Source organism: Panulirus ornatus, chromosome 10 (assembly GCF_036320965.1).
Source record: "Panulirus ornatus isolate Po-2019 chromosome 10, ASM3632096v1, whole genome shotgun sequence".
Lineage (NCBI taxonomy): Eukaryota > Metazoa > Arthropoda > Malacostraca > Decapoda > Palinuridae > Panulirus > Panulirus ornatus.
Window position 1 is genome coordinate 16,660,614 of NC_092233.1, and position 23,206 is coordinate 16,683,819.

Sequence of the window (23,206 nt, forward strand, 5' to 3'; positions counted from 1 at the left end):
TTGATATCTATTGCCACAATCCAGGGTTGGATGGAAGTTTGTAGTTGGGTCTGAACCATGCTGTGCTGTATGGGTGAAAGTAGGACATTTTGGCTGACTGTTGTGGATAATTTTTCAAGGAAGTTTGATACAGATAAAGTGTCACAAAAAAATTATAGCAGACTACATAAAAGAAAAGGTTTTTTCATTCTTTAAAATCTCGAGATGAAAAGAATTTCCACAAAAACTGTAATTAAGCAGTTCCACGAAAGGGTGCCAAAACCTTTAGATTAGTTATAGGAAAAGGGTTAAAATCAGTTCTAGAAAGGAAAATTGGCCACTAAATGGTATAAATGACATTTATTTAGAACTAATTTTGGTCAGACTTCTCTTCATTGGTCATCATATTTAAGTTATAATTCTGATTTGTGTGTAAGGAACTCTCACAATCATCCCCAAAATTTCATATGGTAAGACGTCATAAGAAAGGTGCTGGGTAAAAATAGAGAGCAAGAAAGCAATGGGGTTAGAAAGTATCACCATAGTTCAGTGAGAATAAGATGTTTTGAAAGGATTTCAATAGTGTGAGAAACACACAACAACAAATGGGACCATCAGAGAAGGGGGTAAATGGGGAAATGATTGTAATAGGCAGTGATGAGGTGAAGAGAAGATGGTGTAAGTACTTCGAAGGATTGCCAAATGTGTTTGATGGGTTGGGGAGGTCTGCAAAGTGAGTGAGTTGTGGCAAGTGGTTCTGTGAAACAAGAAGAGGCGGTGAAAGCCATGTGTAAGATGGAGAAATGTGGCATGGCAAATGGGGTGATTGTTACTAAAACTGAATTTCTTATGAAAGGGTATGACTGTATTGTTGACTGTTTAGTTGGGATTTTCAGTTTAAGTACTGATCATGGTGGGGTGCCTCAGGATTATCAGAATAACATGTAAAACACCATTGCAGAAAGACTAGGGGGACAAAGGTGAGTGTTCGAATTATGATTAACACAAGTCCCAGTTCATGGCCAAAAATGAAACTTTTATACTCAGTTATAATCTATAATTAACTGTTGAAAGATTTCCATTCAGGAGTCCACCTTTTACAGCCAGTGTAAACTTCCTTGGATTTCTTGGTACTCTGGTACTCTGGTAAGGAGTATTATTTGTTCTATGTTGAAGGCTCCAGGTCAAAAGTCCACATCAAGGTCAGGCCTTAATTGAAATATAGAGAGATTTATGATAAGGAAAAGGAAAAGACAAGGGAAAGTATTCATGAATTTTGGAGGTAGTGAAAGACCTGTCTTTTGAAATGTCATAGTTATTGGGAAAGACACGAGAAGGTAGAGAGTTTCAAAGCTTCGACATGTAAGGAAAGAAGCAAGTAACAAAACAACCCACCCTTGAGATGTGAGGAGTAGCGATGCTATTTCGTGTCGGGCAGGGTGGCACCAGGAATGGATGAAGGCAAGCAAGTATGAATATGTACATGTATATGTATATATGTATATGTCTGTGTCTGTGCATGTTTGAATGTATATGCGTACATCTTGATTTTTATCATCATCATTATCATACTAAACAGATGAAAGAATGGCCCAACACACCCACATACACATGTATATACATATACGCCCACACACGCACATATACATACCTATACATTTCAACGTATACATACGTATACATACACAGACATATACATATATACACATATATATATTCATACCTGCTACCTTCATCCATTCCTGTTGCCATCCCGCCACACATGAAATGGCACCCCCTTCCCCTGCGCGCACACGAGGATGCACTAGGAAAATACAACAAAAGCCACATTTGTTCACACTCAGTTTCTAGCTATTATGTGCAATGCACCGAAACCACTGTTCCCTTTCCACATCCAGGCCCCACAAAACTTTCCAAGGTTTACCCCAGACACTTCACATGCCCTGGTTCAATCCATGGACATCTTGTCCACCCCACACCACATACTGTCCTCAAACATCTCATTTCCAACACATCCACCCTCCTCCGCACAACCCTATCTAGAGGCCATGCCTTGCAACCATATAACAATGTTGGAACCACTATTCCTTCAAACATACCCATTTTTGCTCTCCAACATAACGTTCTCACCTTCCACACATTCTTCAATGCTCCCAGAACTTTCACCCCCCCCACCCACCCAGTGACTTACTTCCGCTTCCATGGTTCCATCCACTGCCGAATCCACTCCCAGATATCTAAAACACTTCACTTTCTCCAGTTTTTCTCCATTCACACCTACCTCCCAATTGACTTGTCCCTCAACCCTACTGAACCTATGTATATGTATATACATGTGTGTGTGTGTGTGTGTGTGTGTGTGTGTGTGTGTGTGTGTGTCCTGGATGTAGATAGGTTGCTGTGGTTTTGGCGCATTACACATGACAGCTAGAGACTGAGTGAGAATGAATGTGGCCTTTGCTGTCTTTTCCTAGTGCTTCCTCGTGTACGCGCAGGGGGAAGGGGGTGCCATTTCATGTGAGGCCTTTTTTGTCTGTTTTCCTGGCGCTACCTCACTGAAGCAGGGGGTAATGATGCTATTTCCCGAGGGTCGGGTAACAACAGGTATGATTGAAGGCAAGCAAGTATGAATATGTACATGTGTATGTATGTAATGTCTGCATATGTCTATGTATATGCTGATATGTATAAGTATGTATATGTGCATATGTGGGCATTTATGTGCACATACACATACATGAGTGGATGGGCCATTCTTTGCCTGTTTCCTGGCGCTACCTCGCTGGTGCAGAAAACAGCAATTATGTATAATAATGGGAATGTTTGAAGGAATAATGGTTCCAACAATGTTATACGGTTGCGAGGCATGGGCTATAGATAGGGTTGTGCGGAGGAGGGTGGATCTGGTGGAAATGAAATGTTTGAGGACAACATGTGGTGTGAGGTAGTTTGATTAAGCAATGAAAGGGTAAGAGGGATGTATGGAAATAAAAAGAGTGTGGTTGAGAGAGCAGAAGAGGGTGTATTGAAATGGTTTGTTCTCACGAAAAGAATGAGTGAGGAAACATTGACAAAGAGGATACATGTGACAGAGGTGGAGGGAATGAGGAGAAGTGGGAGACCAAATTGGAAGTGGAAGGATAGAGTGAAAAAGATTTTGAGTGATCGGGGCCTGAACATACAGGAGGGTGAAAGGCGTGCAAGGAACAGAGTGAATTCTGTGGTATACCGGGGTGGATGTGCTGTCAATGGATTGAACCAGGGCATTTGAAGCATCTGTGGTAAAACATGGAAAGTTTTGTGGGGCTTGGGTGTGGAAAGGGAGCTGTGGTTTCAGTGCATTACACATGACAGCTAGAGACCGAGTGTGAACGAATGTGGCCTTTGTAGTCTTTTCCTAGCACTACCTCGCACGCACGCAGGGGAAGGGGGTGCTATTTCATGTGTAGCGGGGTGGCAACGGGAATGGATGAAGGTAGCAAATATGAATATGTACATGTGTATATATGTGTAATGTCTATGGATGAAATGCATCATATATTTTCTATACTTTGTCGCTGTCTCCTACATTAGCAAGGTAGCACAAGGACACAGTTGAAAGAATGGCCCAACCCACCCACACATACATGTATATACATAAATGCCCACACACGCATATATACATACCTATACATCTCAAAGTATATATACATATACAGGTATATATATGTACATATATGGGGGTTTATGCATATACATGTGTATGTGGGTGGGTTGGGCATTCTTTCATCTGTTTCCTTGCACTAACGCGGGAGACAGTGACAAAGTATAATAAAGAAAAATATATATAGGGTAGTGAATGGTGGGATGAAAAAGTAAGATTGTTGGTGAAAGAGAAGAGAGAGGCGTTTGGACGATTTTTGCAGGGAAGTAGTGCAAATGACCAGGAGATGTATAAAAGAAAGAGGCAGGAGGTCAAGAGAAAGGTGCAAGAGGTGAAAAAGAGGGCAAATGAGAGTTCAGGTGAGAATATCATTAAGTTTTAGGGAGGATAAAAAGATGCTTTGGAAGGAGGTATATAAAGTGCGTAAGACAAGAGAACAAATGGGAACATCGGTGAAGGGGCAAATGGGGAGGTAATAACAAGGAGTGGTGAAGTGAGAAGGAGATGATGTTAGTACTTTGAAGGTTTGTTGAATGTGTTTGGTGACAGAGTTGCAGATATAGGGTGTTTTGGTTGAGGTGGTGTGCAAAGTGAGAGGGTTAGGGAGAATGGTTTGGAAAACAGAGAGGAGGTAGTGAAAGCTTTGCAGAAGATGAAAGCCAGCAAGGCGACAGGTTTGGATGGTACTGCTGTGGAATTTATTAAAAAAAAGGGGGTGTCTATGTTACTGACTGGTTGGTAAGGATATTCAATGTATGTATGGTTCATGGTGAAGTGCCTGAGGATTGTGAGAAAGCATGCATAGTGCCATTGTACAAAGGCAAAGGGGATAAAGGTGAGTGTTCAAATTACAGAGGTATAAGTTTGTTGAGTATTACTGGGAAATTACATGGGAGGGTATTGATTGAGAGGGTAAAGGCATGTACAAAGCATAAGATTGGGGAAGAGCAGTGTGGTTTCAGAAGTGATAGAGGATGTGTGGATTAGGTGTTTGCATTGAAGAATGTAGGTGAGAAATACTTTGAAAAACAGATGGATTTGTCTGTAGCATTTACGGATCTGGAGAAGGCATATGATAGGGTTGATAGAGATACTTTGTGGAAGGTATTAAGACTACATAGTGTGGGAGGTAAGTTGCTAGCAGCAGTGAAAAGTTTTTACCAGGTATGTAAGGCATGTATACGAGAAGGATGAGAAAAAAGTGACTGGTTCAAAGTGAATGTTGGTTTGTGGCAGGGGTGCGTGATGTCTCCATGGTTGTTTAATTTGTTTATGGATGAGGTGGTTAGGGAGGTGAATGCAAGAGTTTTGGAGAAAGGGGCAAGTATGCAGTCTGTTGTGGATGAGAGAGGTTGGGAAGTGAGTCAGTTTTTGTTTGCTGATGATACAGCGCTGGTGGCAGATTCGGGTGAGAAACTGCAGAAGTTGGTGACTGAGTTTGGTAATGAGTGTGAAAGAAGAAAGCTGAGAGAAAATGTGAATAAGAACAAGGTTATCAGGTTCAGTAGGGTTGAGGGAAAAGTTAACTGGGAGGTAAGTTTGAATGGAGAAAAACTGAAGGAAGTGAAGTGTTTTAGATATCTGGGAGTGGAATTGGCAGTAGATGGAACCATGGAAGTGGAAGTGAGTCACAGGGTGGGGGAGGGGGCGAAAGTTCTGGGAGTGTCGAAGAATGTGTGGAAGGCAAGAACATTATCTCAGAGAGCAAATACGGGTATGTTTGAAGGAATAGTGGTTCCAACAACGTTATATGGTTGCGAGGCATGGGCTATAGATGGGGTTGTGCGGGGGAGGGTGGATGTTTTGGAAATGAGATGTTTGAGGACAATATGCGGTGTGAGGTGGTTTGACTGAGTAAGCAATGAAAGGGTAAGAGATACATGGTAATAAAAAGAGCGTGGTTGAGATAGCAGAAGAGGGTGTGTTGAAATGGTTTGGTCACATGGAGAGAATGAGAGAGGAAAGATTGACAAAGAGGATATATGGGTCAGAGGTAAAGGGAACGAGGAGAAGTGGGAGACCAAACTGGAGGTGGAAGGATGGAGTGAAAAAGAACATACAGGAGAATGAAAGGTGTGCAAGGATTAGAGTGAATTGAAACAATGTGGTATAATGGAGTCGAGGTCCTGTCAATGGATTGAACCAGGGCATGTGAAGCGTCTGGGGTAAACCATGGAAAGTTTTTTGGGGCCTGGATGAAAAAAGGGAGCTACAGTTTCGGTGCATTACACATGACAGCTAGAGACTGAGTATGAACAAATGTGGCCGACTTGTCTTTTCCTACTAGTGCTACCTCGTTGTGGGGGGAATGCTATTTCATGTGTGACGAGGTGACAATGAGAATGGATGAAGGCAGCAAGTGTGGGTATGTACATGTGTGTATATGTATATGTCTGTGTATGTATATGTATGTATATGTTGAAATATACAGGTATGTACATGTGCGTGTGTGGGCGTTTATGTATATACATGTGTATGTGTCGGGCCATTCTTTAGTCTGTTTCCCTGTGCTACCTTGCTAATGCGGGAGACGGCGATTAAGTATAATAAAATAGAATATATAATGTGTATATGAGTGGATGGGCCATTCTCCGTCTGTTTCCTGGTACTATCTCACTGACACGGGAAACAGCAATTAAGCATGTAAATAAATGAAAAAATGAACATTGTAACTCATGTTTTAAAGAAATTCCAATTCCATCTGTTCTTTCCTTCAATCTATTGCAACTGATGGCATTGACTTTGATATAATAGGTAAAAATGATTTTCACATACCTTCACCAAATAGAGATCCAGTGGTCTGAACATATTCTCTTCCACGACCTCTTCCTCTACCTCCCTCCTTTTTGTCATGCTCTCGATTACGTTTTGGTGCTTTTTCTGATCGAGACTCTCTGAAACAATACCATAATGCTTAAATCTTAAAAGATTACGAGCAAACAACTTAACATCTCTATCCTCTGATATGAAGTGTTCAGTGAGAATATATCCATTCATCCTTCAATCCTGCATAAAGGTGTAAATCAGTGGCTCAAAACCTTCATCCGAAACATCCAAAACCTTTTGGTGTTCATTCAAAAAATCTATACACCTCTTAACCCAAAGTATAACAACAAGTCATACTTGATATGGCCAAGCTGAAGTATCAGCATAACCTACCAAATCTTGTAAAAGAAAGTGTCTTACAAAAAATGGATATGAAGATCCTCAGAACCTAGTATAATGTGATAGAGGGTAATCATGAAACTTTTATGTGATTTATGTTTCAATAACCTGAAACTAGTGCAAAATCTAACAACTTTATAAAGTCTCATAAGTATCTGATTTAAACTTTTGAATCATGCTGCAATTTAAACTCTGACTCCCATCAACAGATGAACAGAAGACAACTGGACCAAAAGATAGACAGGATGATCACTAATTACCTATCTGTAATTACCAGTTAGTATTGTACAAGGAGAATGTTTTACACTCCTGAGGCTCTATTTCAAACACCCTCAACTATCATAAAATTTCTTAAATTCATGTACACAGTCTGCATTAACAATGTCCTCAGTCATTTTATTCCATTCATCCACCACTCTTATACTGGGGATAAGGAAGAAAGAATACTTCCCAGGCATTCCTCACATGTCGTAGAAGGCAACTAAAGGGGAAGGGAGCAGGGGGCTAGAAACCCTCCACTCCTTGTATTTCAACTTTCTAAAAGGGGAAACAGGAGTCACGCAGGGAGTGCTCATCCTCCTCGAAGTCTCAGACTGGGGTGTCTAAATGTGTGTGGATGTAACCAAGATGAGAAAAAAAAGGAGAGATAGGTAGTATGTTTGAGGAAAGGAACCCGGATGTTTTAGCTCTGAGTGAAACAAAGTTCAAGGGTAAAGGGGAACAGTGGTTTGGGAATGTCTTGGAAGTGAAGTCAGGGGTTAGTAAGAGTACAAGAGCAAGAGAAGGAGTAGCACTACTGAAACAGGAGTGGTGGGAGTATGTGATAGAGTGTAAGAAAGTAAACTCTAGATTGATATGGGTAAAACTGAAAGTGGATGGAGACAGATGGGTGATTATTGGTGCATATGCACCTGGGCATGAGAAGAAAGATTGTGAGAGGCAAGTGCTTTGGGAGCAGCTGAGTGAGTGTGTTAGTAGTTTTGATGCATGAGACCAGGTTATAGTGATGGGTGATTTGAGTGCAAAGGTGAGTAATGAGGCAGTTGAGGGGACAATTGGTGTAAATGGGGTGTTCAGTGTTGTAAATGGAAATGGTGAAGAGCTTGGAGATCTATGTGCTAAAAAAGGACAGGTGACTGGGAATACCTGGTTTAAAAATATATATATATATATATATATATATATATATATATATATATATATATATATATATATATATATATATATATATATATATATATATATATATATATATATATATATATATATATATATATATATATATATATATATATATATATATATATATATATATATATATATATATATATATATATATATATATATATATATATACATATTTTTTTTTTTTTTTTTTTTTATACTTTGTCGCTGTCTCCCGCGTTTGCGAGGTAGCGCAAGGAAACAGACGAAAGAAATGGCCCAACCCCCCCATACACATGTATATACATACGTCCACACACGCAAATATACATACCTACTCAGCTTTCCATGGTTTACCCCAGACGCTTCACATGCCTTGATTCAATCCACTGACAGCACGTCAACCCCTGTATACCACATCGCTCCAATTCACTCTATTCCTTGCCCTCCTTTCACCCTCCTGCATGTTCAGGCCCCGATCACACAAAATCTTTTTCACTCCATCTTTCCACCTCCAATTTGGTCTCCCTCTTCTCCTCGTTCCCTCCACCTCCGACACATATATCCTCTTGGTCAATCTTTCCTCACTCATTCTCTCCATGTGCCCAAACCACTTCAAAACACCCTCTTCTGCTCTCTCAACCACGCTCTTTTTATTTCCACACATCTCTCTTACCCTTACGTTACTCACTCGATCAAACCACCTCACACCACACATTGTCCTCAAACATCTCATTTCCAGCACATCCATCCTCCTGCGCACAACTCTATCCATAGCCCATGCCTCGCAACCATATAACATTGTTGGAACCACTATTCCTTCAAACATACCCATTTTTGCTTTCCGAGATAATGTTCTCGACTTCCACACATTCTTCAAGGCCCCCAGAATTTTCGCCCCCTCCCCCACCCTATGATCCACTTCCGCTTCTATGGTTCCATCCGCTGCCAGATCCACTCCCAGATATCTAAAACACTTCACTTCCTCCAGTTTTTCTCCATTCAAACTCACCTCCCAATTGACTTGACCCTCAACCCTACTGTACCTAATAACCTTGCTCTTATTCACATTTACTCTTAACTTTCTTCTTCCACACACTTTACCAAACTCAGTCACCAGCTTCTGCAGTTTCTCACATGAATCAGCCACCAGCACTGTATCATCAGCGAACAACAACTGACTCACTTCCTAAGCTCTCTCATCCCCAACTGACTTCATACTTGCCCCACTTTCCAAAACTCTTGCATTTACCTCCCTAACAACCCCATCCATAAACAAATTAAACAACCATGGAGACATCACACACCCCTGCCGCAAACCTACATTCACTGAGAACCAATCACTTTCCTCTCTTCCTACACGTACACATAAGTAAGTAGGAGAGATGGCCAGAGAGTGTTATTGGATTATGTGTTAATTGATAGGCGGGCAAAAGAGAGACTTTTGGATGTTCATATGCTGAGAGGTGCAACTGGAGGGATGTCTGATCATGATCTTGTGGAGGCGAAGATGAAGATATGTAGAGGTTTTCAGAAAAGAAGAGAGAATGTTGGGGTCAAGAGAGTGGTGAGAGTAAGTGAGCTTGGGAAGGAGACTTGTGTGAGGAAGTACCAGGAAAGACTGAATACAGAATGGAAAAAGGTGAGAACAAGGGATGTAAGGGGAGTGGGGGAGGAATGGGATGAATTTAGGGAAGCAGTGATGGCTTGCGCAAAAGATGCTTGTGACATGTGAATTGTGGGAGGTGGGCAGATTAGAAAGGGTAGTGAGTGGTGGGATGAAGAAGTAAGATTATTAGTGAAAGAGAGGACAGAGGCATTCGTAAAAGAAAGAGGCAGGAGGTCAAGAGAAAGGTGCAAGAGGTGAAAAAGAGGGCAAATGAGAGTTGGGGTGAAAGAGTACCATTAAAGTTTGGGGAGAATAAAAAGATGTTTTGGAAGGAGGTAAATAAAGTGCATAAGACAAGGAAACAAATGGGAACATCAGTGAAGGGGGCTAATGGGGAGGTGGTAACAAGTAGTGGTGATGTGAGAAGGAGATGGAGTGAGTATTTTGAAGGTTTGTTGAATAAGTTTGATGATAGAGTGACAGATATAGGGTGTTTTGGTCGAGGTGGCGTGCAAAGTGAGAGGGTTAGGGAGAATGATTTGGTAAACAGAGAGGAGGTAGTAAAAGCTTTGCGGAAGATGAAAGCCAGCAAGGCAGTGGTTTTGGATGGTAATGCAGTGGAATTCATTAAAAAAGGGGGTGACTGTGTTGTTGACTGGTTGGTAAGGTTACTTAATGTATGTATGACTCATGGTGAGGTGCCTGAGAATTGGTGGAACACTTGCATAGTGCCATTGTACAAAGGCAAAGGGGATAAAAGTGAGTGCTTAAATTACAGAGGTATAAGTTTGTTGAGTATTTCTGGGAAATTATATGGGAGGGTATTGATTGAGAGGATGAAGGCATGTACAGAGCATCAGATTGGGGAAGAGCAGTGTGGTTTCAGAAGTGGTAGAGGATGTGTGGATTAGGTGTTTGCTTTGAAGAATGTATGTGAGAAATACTTAGAGAAACAAATGGTTTTGTATGTAGCATTTATGGATCTCGAGAAGGCATATGATAGAGTTGATAGATATGCCCTGTGGAAGGTATTAAGAATATATGGTGTGGGAGGCAAGTTGTTAGAAGCAGTGAAAAGTTTTTATCGAGGATGTAAGGCATGTGTATGTGGAGGAAGAGAGGAAAGTGATTGGTTCTCAGTGAATGTTGGTTTGCGGCAGGGATCCATGATGTCTCCATGGTTGTTTGATTTGTTCATGGATGGGGTTGTCAGGGAGGTGAATGCAAGAGTTTTGGAAAGGGGCAAGTACGCAGTCTGTTGTGGATGAGAGAGCTTGGGAAGCAAGTCAGTTGTTGTTCGCTGATGATACAGCGCTGGTGGCTGATTCAGGTGAGAAACTGCAGAAGGTGGTGACTGAGTTTGATAAAGTGTGTGAAAGAAGAAAGCTGAGAGTAAATGTGAATAAGAGCTAGGTTATTAGGTACAGTAGGGTTGAAGGACAAGTCAATTGGGAGGTAAGTTTGAATCGAGGAGAACTGGAGGAAGCGAAGTGTTTCAGATATCTGGAAGTGGATTTGGCAGTGGATGGAACAATGGAAGCAGAAGTGAATCAAAGGGTGGGAGAAGGGGCAAAAGTTCTGGGAGCATTGAAAAATGTGTGGAAGTCGAGAACGTTATATCGGAAAGCAAAAATGGGTATGTTTAAAGGAAAAGCGGTTCCAACAATGTTATATGGTTACAAGGCGAGGGCTATAGATAGAGTTGTGCGGAGGAGGGTGGATGTGTTGGGAATGAGATGTTTGAGGACAATTTATGGTGTGAGGTGATTTGATTAAGTAATGAAAGGGTAAGTGAGATGTGTGGTGGCAAAAAAGTTTGGTTGAGAGAGCAGAAGAAGGTGTTATCAAACGGTTTGGTCACATGGAGAAAATGAGTGAGGAAAGATTGACAAAGAGGATATATGTGTCAGAGGTGGAGGGAATAGGGAGAAGAGGGAGACCAAATAAGATGTGGAAAGATGGAGTGAAATAAATTTTGAGTGATTGGGGCCTGAACATGCAGGAGGGTGAAAGGCGTGCAAGGAATAGAGTGAATTGGAACGATGTGGTATACCACGGTCGACATGCTGTCAATGGATTGAACCAGGGCATGTGAAGTGTCTGGGGTAAACCATGGAAAGTTTTGTGGGGCCTGGATGTGGAAAGGGAGCAGTGGTTTCGGTGCATTATACATGACAGCTAGGGACTGAGTGTGAATGAATGTGGCCTTTGTGTCTTTTCCCAGTGCTACCTCGCGCACATGGGGGGGTGGGGGTTGTCATTTCATGTGTGGCGGGGTGGCAACGGGAATGAATAAGCGAAGACAGTATAGATTTTGTACGGATGTATATATGTATCTGTGCATGTATACATATATGTATACGTTGAGATGTATGTAAGATGTATGTAAGTAGGAGAGATGGCCAGAGAACGTTATTGGATGACGTGTTAATTGATAGGCACGCGAAAGAGAGACTTTTGGATGTTAATGTGCTGAGAGGTGCAACTGGAGGGATGTCTGATCATGATCTTGTGGAGGCGAAGGTGAAGATATGTAGAGGTTTTCAGAAAAGAAGAGAGAATGTTGGGGTCAAGATAGTGGTGAAAGTAAGTGAGCTTGGGAGGGAGACTTGTGTGAAGAAGTACCAGGAGAGACTGAGTACAGAATGGAAAAAGGTGAGAACAAGGGACATAAGGGGAGTGGGGGAGGAATGGGATGTAATTAGGGAAGCAGTGATGGCTTGCGCAAAAGATGCTTGCGGCATGAGAAGTGTGGGAGATGGACAGATCAGAAAGGGCAGTGAGTGGTGGGATGAAGAAGTAAGATTATTAGTGAAAGAGAAGAGAGAGGCATTTGGATGATTTTTGCAGGGAAATAATGCAAATGACCAGATGTATAAAAGAAAGAGGCAGGAGGTCAAGAGAAAGGTGCAAGAGGTGAAAAAGAGGGCAAATGAGAGTTAGGGAGAATAAAAAGATGTTTCAGAAGGAGGTAAATACAGTGCATAAGACAAGGGAACAAATGGGAACATCAGTGAAGGGGGGTAATGGGGAGTTGATAACAAGTAGTGGTGATGAGGGAAGGAGATGGAGTATTTTGAAGGTTTGTTGAATGTGTTTGATGATAGAGTGGCAGATATAGGGTGTTTTGGTTGAGGTAGTGTGCAAAGTGAGAGGGTTAGGGAAAATGATTTGGTAAACAGAGAAGGGGTAGTAAAAGCTTTGTGGAAGATGAAAGCCGGCAAGGCAGCGGGTTTGGATGGTATTGCAATGGAATTTATTAAAAAAGGGGGGTGACTGTATTGTTGACTGGTTGGTAAGGTTATTTAATGTATGTATGACTCATGGTGAGGTGCCTGAATATTGGCGGAATGCTTGCATAGTGCCATTGTACAAAGGCAAAGGGGATAAAAGTGAGTGCTCAAATTACAGAGGTATAAGTTTGCTGAGTATTCCTGGGAAATTATATGGGAGGGTATTGACTGAGGGTGAAGGCATGTACAGAGCATCAGATTGGGGAAGAGCAGTGTGGTTTCAGAAGTGGTAGAGGATGTGTGGACCAGATGTCTACTTTGAAGAGTGTATGTGAGAAATACTTAGAAAAGCAAATGGATTTGTATGTAGCATTTATGGATCTGGAGAAGGCATATGACAGAGATGCTCTGTGGAAGGTATTAAGAATATATGGTGTGGGAGGCACGTTGTTAGAAGCACTGAAAAGTTTTTATCGAGGATGTAAGGCATGTGTACGAGTAGGAAGAAAGGAAAGTGATTGGTTTTCAGTGAATGTTGCTTTGCGGCAGGGGTGCATGAGGTCTCCATGGTTGTTTGATTTGTTCATGGATGGGGTTGTTAGGAATGCAAGAGTTTTGGAAACAGGGGCAAGTATGCAGTCTGTTGTGGATGATAGAGCTTGGGAAGTGAGTCAGTTGTCGTTCGCTGATGATACAGCGCTGGTGGCTGATTCGGGTGAGAAACTGCAGAAGCTGGTGAGTGAGCTTGGTAAAGTGTGTGAAAAAAAGAAAGCTGAGAGTAAACGTGAATAAGAGCTAGGTTATTAGGTACAGTAGGGTTGAGGGAGAAGTCATTTGGGAGATAAGTTTGAATGGAGAAAAACTGGAGGAAGTGAAGTGTTTTAGATATCTGGGAGTGGATTTGGCAGAGGATGGAACAATGGAAGTAGAAGTGAATCATAGGGTGGGGGAGGGGGCGAAAGTTCTGGGAGCGTTGAAAAATGTGTGGAAGTCGAGATCGTTATCTTGGAAAGCGAAAATGGGTATGTTTGAAGTAATAGTGGTTCCAACAATGTTATATGGTTGCGAGGAGTGGGCTACAGATAGAGTTGTGCAGAGGAGGGTGGATGTGCTGGAAATGAGATGTTTGACGACAATATGTGGTGTGAGGTGGTTTGATCGAGTAAGTAATGAAAGGGTAAGAGAGATGCGTGGTAATAGAAAGAGTGTGGTTGAGAGAGCGGAAGAGGGTGTTTTGAAATGGTTTGGTCACATGGAGAGAATGAGTGAGGAAAGATTGACAAAGAGGATATATGTGTCAGAGGTGGAGGGAACGAGGAGAAGTGGGAGACCAAACTGGAGGTGGAAAGATGGAGTGAAAAAGATTTTGAGTGATCGGGGCCTGAACATGCAGGAAGGTAAAAGGCACGCAAGGAATAGAGTAAATTGGAACGATGAGGTATATCGGGGTGGACGTGCTGTCAATGGATTGAACCAGGGCATGTGAGGCACCTGGGGTAAACCATGGAAAGTTTTGTGGGGCCTGGATGTGGAAAGGGAGCTGTGGTTTCGGTGCATTATACATTACAGCGAGAGACTAAGTGTGAACAAATGTGGCCTTTGTTTTCTTTTCCTAGTGCTACTTCGCGCACATGCAGGAGAGGGTGATGTCATTTCATGTGTGGCGGGGTGGCGACAGGAATGAATAAGGGCAGCTAGTATGAATTATGTACATGTGTATATATGTGTATGTCAGTGTGTGTATATATATGTATACCTTGAGATGTATAGGTATGTCTATGTATGTGTGTGGACATGTATGTGTATACACGAGTATGTGGGTGGGTTGGGCAATTCTTTCGTCTGTTTCCTTGCGCTACCTCGCTAATGCAAGAGACAGCGACAAAGTATAATAGATAAATATAAACGTTGAGGTGTATAGGTATGTATATGTGTGTGTGTGGACATGTATGTATATACATGTGTATGTGGGTGGGTTGGGCCATTCTTTTGTCTGTTTCCTTGCGCTATTTCGCTAATGCGGGAGACAGCGACAAAGTATAATAAATAAAACATAAATATATATTTTTAATAAGTTTCTTGCTTGATTTCATGTTAAGTTCCTCAGTTGCTCTATCCCTTTCCTCTTCCAAAGTGGGTAAATCTAAAGCCTCTAGCCTTTCTGTGTAACTTGGTTCTTTTAATTCTGGTAACATCTTTGCTGCCCTCCTCTGGACCTTCTCTATTAGGCCTTTGTGCTTCTCTAGGGGAGTGAATGAAGCATACTGCAGTGGCCTTAAGGAGGATGCATACATCGTACTAAATATTTTTCTATCTATATACTTGAAAGCTATTGTGATATTTGCCAGATGATACTTTCTTTCTTTAATCATTTCCATATGTGGGATTCTAGCAATAGATGTTGACTCACAAGTTCCTCTCACATACTGAATCTTAAGCTTATTACTTGCTAGATGGTAATCACATTCAGGTTTTCATTCACTTTGTCCTTACCTCACTGTTTTTCATTTGCTCAGCCTGAATTTCATCAACCAAGTATCAGACGAGCTTTGGGGTCCATTTGGGTCTCCATGTAAGTTTATGCAAACCTCTTTGCTTTCCACTTCCCTCATGAATTTTGCATCAACTGCAAGCATATTCAAATTGGAGTCCACCCCTTCCAGTGAGTCATTTATATAGATCAAGAAGAATAAAGTCCTGGACCAGAACCCTAAGGCAATCCCTTGGCCATCCCAATCCATTTGGAGAGGGTTCCTCTAACTTGCATTCTCTACTCCCATCCACTGTATCTAGATAATCTTCTATCCATCATTGGAGTTCTCCCATATTCCTGACTGGAAAACCAACTTCTTAATTACCCTCCTATGTGGTACAACGTTGAATGCTTTCTTACAATCCAGATACAAATAATCTGCCCACCCTTCCCTTTAGTCTAAGACTGAGATCATACCCTCAAAGAACCATAAGGGTTTGTTAAACATGACCTCTTTTCCCTAAAACCATGCCATCTCTCACTCATGTAATTTCTCCTTTGTAGAAACTCCTCCACTTGCTTTCTAATAATCTTTTCCAGAACCCTACACATCACATCTATTAATAAGACTGGTCTGTAGTTTAGTGCCTGTTTCTGTATCCTTTCTCATACATAGGTGTGACATTTCTTTGCCATTCCCTTGGCACTCTGCCTCTCTCCAGTGATATCTTGAAAAGTATTTCAATTGGTTTGTCTAGTGTATTTGTACATATCCCCAGTACATACAGTGAGATTTCATCAGGACCATGAGCCTTGGATGGTTCAAGACATTTAATACTTTGTTAAGATCTCTTCTAGATTTTTCTTTTTTTTTTTTGCTTTGTCGCTGTCTCCCGTGTTTGCGAGGTAGCGCAAGGAAACAGACGAAAGAAATGGCCCAACCCACCCCCATACACATGTATATACATACGTCCACACACGCAAATATACATACCTACACAGCTTTCCATGGTTTACCCCAGACGCTTCACATGCCTTGATTCAATCCACTGACAGCACGTCAACCCCGGTATACCACATCGCTCCAATTCACTCTATTCCTTGCCCTCCTTTCACCCTCCTGCATGTTCAGGCCCCGATCACACAAAATCTTTTTCACTCCACCTTTCCACCTCCAATTTGGTCTCCCTCTTCTCCTCGTTCCCTCCACCTCCGACACATATATTCTCTTGGTCAATCTTTCCTCACTCATTCTCTCCATGTGCCCGAACCATTTCAAAACACCCTCTTCTGCTCTCTCAACCACGCTCTTTTTATTTCCACACATCTCTCTTACCCTTACGTTACTTACTCGATCAAACCACCTCACACCACACATTGTCCTCAAACATCTCATTTCCAGCACATCCATCCTCCTGCGCACAACTCTATCCATAGCCCACGCCTCGCAACCATACAACATTGTTGGAACCACTATTCCTTCAAACATACCCATTTTTGCTTTCCGAGATACTGTTCTCGACTTCCACACATTCTTCAAGGCTCCCAGAATTTTCGCCCCCTCCCCCACCCTATGATCCACTTCCGCTTCCATGGTTCCATCCGCTGCCAGATCCACTCCCAGATATCTAAAACACTTCACTTCCTCCAGTTTTTCTCCATTCAAACTCACCTCCCAATTGACTTGACCCTCAACCCTACTGTACCTAATAACCTTGCTCTTATTCACATCTACTCTTAACTTTCTTCTTTCACACACTTTACCAAACTCTTCTAGATATCTCAATGATTTCTAAAACCTCCGCCCCATTAGCATCTGACTGTTATTGGGAATATAGTGTCTTCCATTGTGTTAACACTTCTGAACTTGTTATCCAGTTACTCACATATCCAGTCTGCCATGCTATGCAGGTCAAAACTCTATTTTTTGCTTTTATGTAAATACTAAATACACGGTTTATGTATCTTTTATCAATAATGAACTACTTAAGATATATCTGAGCAATCATAATAAAAAATGATACATGGAATGTAGTGCAGAAGTTGGAGATTCAATTTTGAGCTGACTGCTGCATGAGTTCCTTACCATGGCTGGCACTCAGTGTGAGTAGTATCTAAATTAAAACTATTTGCACATGCTAAGCTAACTTTTTAATATTCACGTAGGCTATCAAAATATCTGTAGCCCTTCTTCCCTGCATTACTCTGTTCTCAGCCACTGCTTTTTCACTGCCATTTTTAACTCTTCACTGTTCCCATACACCCAAGTTACTTCATTACAAACAAAAGATTGTTCACTTAAGTTCACTTTCAATATTCTCCTTAGAAAAAGGCACTAAAGTAAAATACTGTTCTTCCCATCTATTCTTCTGATCCAGTTATATGCAAAGAACTGTATCATCTTTATTATAAGCATGAAACACCTGTGATAGCTTCCACTCTGGCTGCTTGTGTGCCCACACCACTAAGCAAGACCATGCAATACTCAGGAAGCTACTGCATCACATGATTAGTGTGGCCATTGGCAACTCAAGGGCAGGCTGTTTTCATACCTGCTTCTTTCTCTACATGTTGAAGCTTTGGAGCTCTTTACCTTCTCATGTCTTTCTCAATAACTGAGACCTGGAACATTTCACAAGAAAGGTTTTTTCACGTCCTCCAAAATTTGTAAATACTTTCCCTTGTCTTTTTTATTGTTTCATAATTATCTCCATATTTCAATTAAAGCCCAGCCTTGATGTGGACTTCTGTCTGTGACTGGAACCTTCAGCATAAAAAAGATAAAATTCTATCCACCAAAGTCCAGCTGTACTCCATAATCATCCCAGTTTCCTCAAATTGCTTATATTAGCTACGATGACAGAGAAAAGTATGAAAAGGAGCACATATCAAACACACTATTTTTCTGATATATCATCTTAATTCCTATTCATGTGAGATGAACCAAGTGAAGGTAACCTCTCTGGTCACCACAAACATTTATTATACTAATGAAAAAAAGAAGGCTTCCATACTAATAAGTGGACATCTACATTTTTCTCGGCACACCACATTCACTGCTATGACAATACATGTACGATATCCCAAATCTGGCACACTCATGACCAAGACATAGCGTTCAGGTTTTCATTGTTTTTCAACACTAAAATTGGTAGCCTATGCCTGTCCCATGAATAACATATAAGGAAGCTGACCCTGGTTTTGGTTTAAGACAAACAGTAAAAACCATAAGCAGTGTAACATTACATGTCCATAATGCTTGTGACCTTTGGAGGTCTTTATTCTGTTGGATTGGGTCATGGTCAACCAAGCTGTTGGAAGCAGCAGCCCTCATGCACGAATAGTCCCCAGAGCTTGGCTGGTCTGATTCACTTTGCTGTTACACATTCAGTGCACTCTTGAACTTCTCTACCATGCATCCCATGCTGTTTCTGATGGTGGCAAGCAAGGTCCAGAGGAATCTTGGGCCCTAGATGTTTAAAGTGTTCTCTCTTTTTGTGTATATCACACCTTTTGATTTCAGAAGTAGCATTTTACAAAGGTCCCCATACCTGTTGTGCCAGGAGAATGCATTTCCAAATGTAAAGTGGGAACCACCTTACATTTTCCAGGTACAGAGGATAACATACCTCTCCCATCTCCCAGTAATTTAGTTCCTGTACTAAATGAATATGGGATGTGAAAGATCTCTCAGCACTCTAATTCTGCAACACAACAATACTTAATTTGTCAAAGCATTAGCACCTTGAATGATATCATCATTGGTTTTTCTTTCAACTTGAAGGTCTGCAGGATCCAGCCTGTCATCCCTTTGAATGAGGTAACCCTTGTTTTCTTATGTTCACTCAAGGTTACAACATTAGACATTATTATACCTAGGTCTTTCACATTATTCAACTGGCTTATGATAGTGTCTATGTCTGTCATGTACTCTACTTTCTTTTGATTTCTAAATTTTCCCCACATCGACGAAGGTGAAATTCATCTCCACTGAAAAGCATGTTCACAGTTACCAAATCAAAGATTTTGGTAATGTTTATTTGCAGCCTTTCCACATCTTCAACTAATGTGATTTTCATATTCATATTTGGATCATCTGCAAAAAATCATCTGAATCTGTGGCTCACGTCTGTGTCAAAGTCAGATCTAAAATTGAGTATTAGGAGAGACGCATATACAATTCCTTGGGAAATGAGCTTTTTACTTTGGTTTCCTACTATGTATTGTGATTCGTTAGTTAAAACGTTGAAAATACACCTTTCAGTTTTTCAGATTTTCTCATCTTTTGCATTTCATGTACTCTGACACCATGGTCACATTTGTCAACTGCTTTTGCAATGTCTGTGTAAATAAGGTCAGCATTTACAAAACTTTCCATGGTTTACCCCAGATGCTTCACATGCCCTGGTTCAATCCATTGACAGCACATCCACCCCGGAATACCACATTATTTGAATTCACTCAATTCCTTGTATGTTCAGGCCCCAGTTGCTCAGAATCTTTTTCACTCCATCCTTCCACCTCCACTTTGGTCTCCTACTTCTCCTCATTCCCTCCACCTCTGACACATATATACTCTCTGTCAATCTTACCTCACTCATTCTCTCCATGTAACCAAACCATTTCAATACACCCTCTTCTGTTCTCTCAACCACACCCATTTTATTACCAGGCATCTCTCTTACCCTTTCATTATTTACTCGATCAAACCACCTCACACCACTTATTGTCCTCAAACATCTCATTTCCAACACACCCACCATCCTCCGCACAAACCTATCTATAGCCCACGCCTCGCAACCATATAACATTGTTGGAACCACTATTCCTTCAAACATATACCCATTTTTTCTCTCCAAGATAACATTCTTGCCTTCCATACATTCTTCAACGCTCCTAGAACCTTCGCTCCCTACCCCACCATGTGACTCACTTCCACTTTCATGGTTCCATCTGCTGCTACATCCACCCCCAGATATCAAAACACTTGACTTCCTCCAGTTTTTCTCCATTCAAACAACTTATCCCTCAACCCTACTGAACCTAATAACCTTGCTCTTATTCACATTTACTCTCAGCTTTCTTCTTTTACACACTTTACCAAACTCAGTCACCAGCTTCTGCAGTTTCTCATCCGAATCAGACACCAGCGCTGATCATCAGCAAACAACTGATTCACTTCCCAAGCCCTCTCATCCACATTAGACTGCATACTTGCCCCTCTCTCCAAAACTCTTGCATACATCTCCCAAACAACCCCATCCATAAACAAATCAAACAACCATAGAGACATCACGCACCCCTGCCACAAACTGACATTCACTGGGAACCAATCACTTTCATCTACCCCTACTCGTACACATGCCTAACATCCTTGATAAAAACTTTTCATTGCTTCTAGCAACTTACCTCCCACACCATATACTCTTAATACTGTCCACAAAGCATCTCCATCAGCTTTATCATATGCATTCTCCAGATCCATAAATGCTACATATAAATCCATCTGTTTTTCTAAGTATTTCTCACATACATTCTTCAAGGCAAACACCTGATCCACACATCCTCTACTACTTCTGAAACCACACTGCTCTTCCCCAATCTGATGCTCTGTACATGTCTTGACCCTCTCAATCAATACCCTTCCATATAATTTCCCAGCATACTCAACAAACTTATACCTCTGTGATTTGAACACTCACCTTCATCCCCTTTGGCTTTATAAATTGGCACTATGCAAGCATTCTGCCCATCCTCAGGCACTTCACCATGAGCCATACATACACTGAATATCCTTACCAACCAGTCAACAACACAGTCACCCCCTTTTTTAATAAATTCCACTCCAATACCATCCAAACCTGCTGCCTTCCCAGCTTTCATCTTCCACAAACTTTTCACTACCTCTTCTCTGTTTACCAAACCATTCTCCCTGACCCTCTCACTTCGCACACCACCTCGACCAAAGCACCCTATATCTGCCACTCTATCATCAAAAACATTCAACAAACCTTCAAAATACTCACTCCATCTCCAAACTTCATCACTACTTGTTATTACCTCCCCATTAGCACCCTTCATCGATGTTCCCATTTGTTCTCTTGTCTTACACACTTTATTTACCTCCTTCCAAAACGTCTTTTTATTCTCCCTAAAATCTAATGATACTCTCTCACCCTAATTCTCATTTACCCTCTTCTTCACCTCTTGCACCTTTCTCTTGACCTCCTACCTCTTTCTCTTATATATCTCCCAGTCATCCGCACTACTTCCTTGCAAAAATCATCTAAACATCTCTCCCTTCTCTTTCACTAACAATCTTACTTCTTCATCCCACCACTCACTACCCTTTCTAATCTGCCTACCTCCCACCTATCTCATGCCACAAGCATCTTTTGTGCAAGCCATCACTGCTTCCTTAAATACATCCCATTCCTCCCCCACTTCCCTTATGTCATTTGTTCTCACCTTTTTCCATTCTGCACTCAATCTCTCCAGGTACTTCCTCACACAAGTCTCCTTTCCAAGCTCACTTACTTTCATCACTCTCTTCACCCCAACATTCTCTCTTCTTTTCTGAAAACCTCCACAAGATAATGATCAGATATCCCTCCAGTTGCCCCTCTCAGCACATTAACATCCAAAAGTCTCTCTTTCATGTACCTATCAATTAACACGTAATCAAATAATGCTCTCTGGCCATCTCTCCTACTTACATATGTATACTTATGTATATATCTCTTTTTATTTATTTATATTTATTTTGCTTTGTCGCTGTCTCCCGCATTAGCGAGGTAGCGCAAGGAAACAGACGAAAGAATGGCCCAACCCACACACACACACACACACACACACACACACACACACATGTATATACATACACGTCCACACACGCAAATATACATACCTATACATCTCAATGTACACATATATATACACACACAGACATATACATATATACACATGTACATAATTCATACTGTCTGCCTTTATTCATTCCCATTGCCACCTCGCCACACATGGAACAACAACCCCCCCCCTCATGTGTGCGAGGCAGTGCCAGGAAAGACAACAAAGGCCCCACTCGCTCACACTCAGTCTCCAGCTGCCATGTAATAATGCACCGAAACCATTCTTATGTATAGCAAAATCCTGTAGGTTCTGCTAATTTTTTGATGTATTTAATAAAAAATTTTACATGGTAAAAAGCCTACCATTTGCGGCATCTTCTCTGTGAAGAAATTGCATCTGTTGTTGTCACACAACATACATGATGAGAGAATGATCCATGATATGTTCTATCATGGTAACCATTTTTAAACCAGGTATTCCCAATCACCAGTCCTTTTTCAGCACACAAATCTACAAGCTCTTCACCATTTCCATTTACAACACTAAACACCCCATGTATACTAATTATACCCTCAACTGCAATATTACTCACCTTTGCATTAAAATCACCCAGCACTATAACCCACTCTTATGCATCATAGCTGCTAACACACTCACTCAGCTGCTCCCAAAGCACTTGCCTCTCATGATCTTTCTTCTCATGACCAGGTGCATAGGCACCAATAATCACCCATCTCTCTCCATCCACTTTCAGTTTTACCCATATCAATCTAGAGTTTACTTTCTTGCACTCTATCATATACTCCCACAACTCCTGCTTCAGGAGTAGTGGTATTCCTTCCTTTACTCTTGTCCTCCCACCAACTCTGACTTTACTCCCAAAACATTCCCAAACCACTCCTCACTTTTACCCTTGAGCTTTGTTTCACTCAGAGCCAAAACATCGAGGTTCCTTTCCTCAAACATACTACCTATCTCTCCTTTTCTCATCTTGGTTACATCCACAAACATTTATACACCCCAATCTGAGTCTTCGAGGAGGATGAGCACTCCCCACATGGCTCCTTCTTCTGTTTCCCTTTTTAAAA

General features: G+C 41.4%; 1 protein-coding gene across 2 annotated transcripts in view; it reads right to left on the reverse strand.

The window, feature by feature from the left end:
- Positions 1-23,206, reverse strand: part of Polr3D (RNA polymerase III subunit C53) — a 168,478-nt gene that overhangs the window by 141,538 nt on the left and 3,734 nt on the right. For both annotated transcript variants that reach the window (XM_071665555.1, XM_071665554.1), the window contains exon 3: positions 6,398-6,516. In XM_071665555.1, the coding sequence (XP_071521656.1) occupies positions 6,398-6,516 (119 nt within the window). The remainder of the gene's footprint in view (positions 1-6,397; positions 6,517-23,206) is intronic.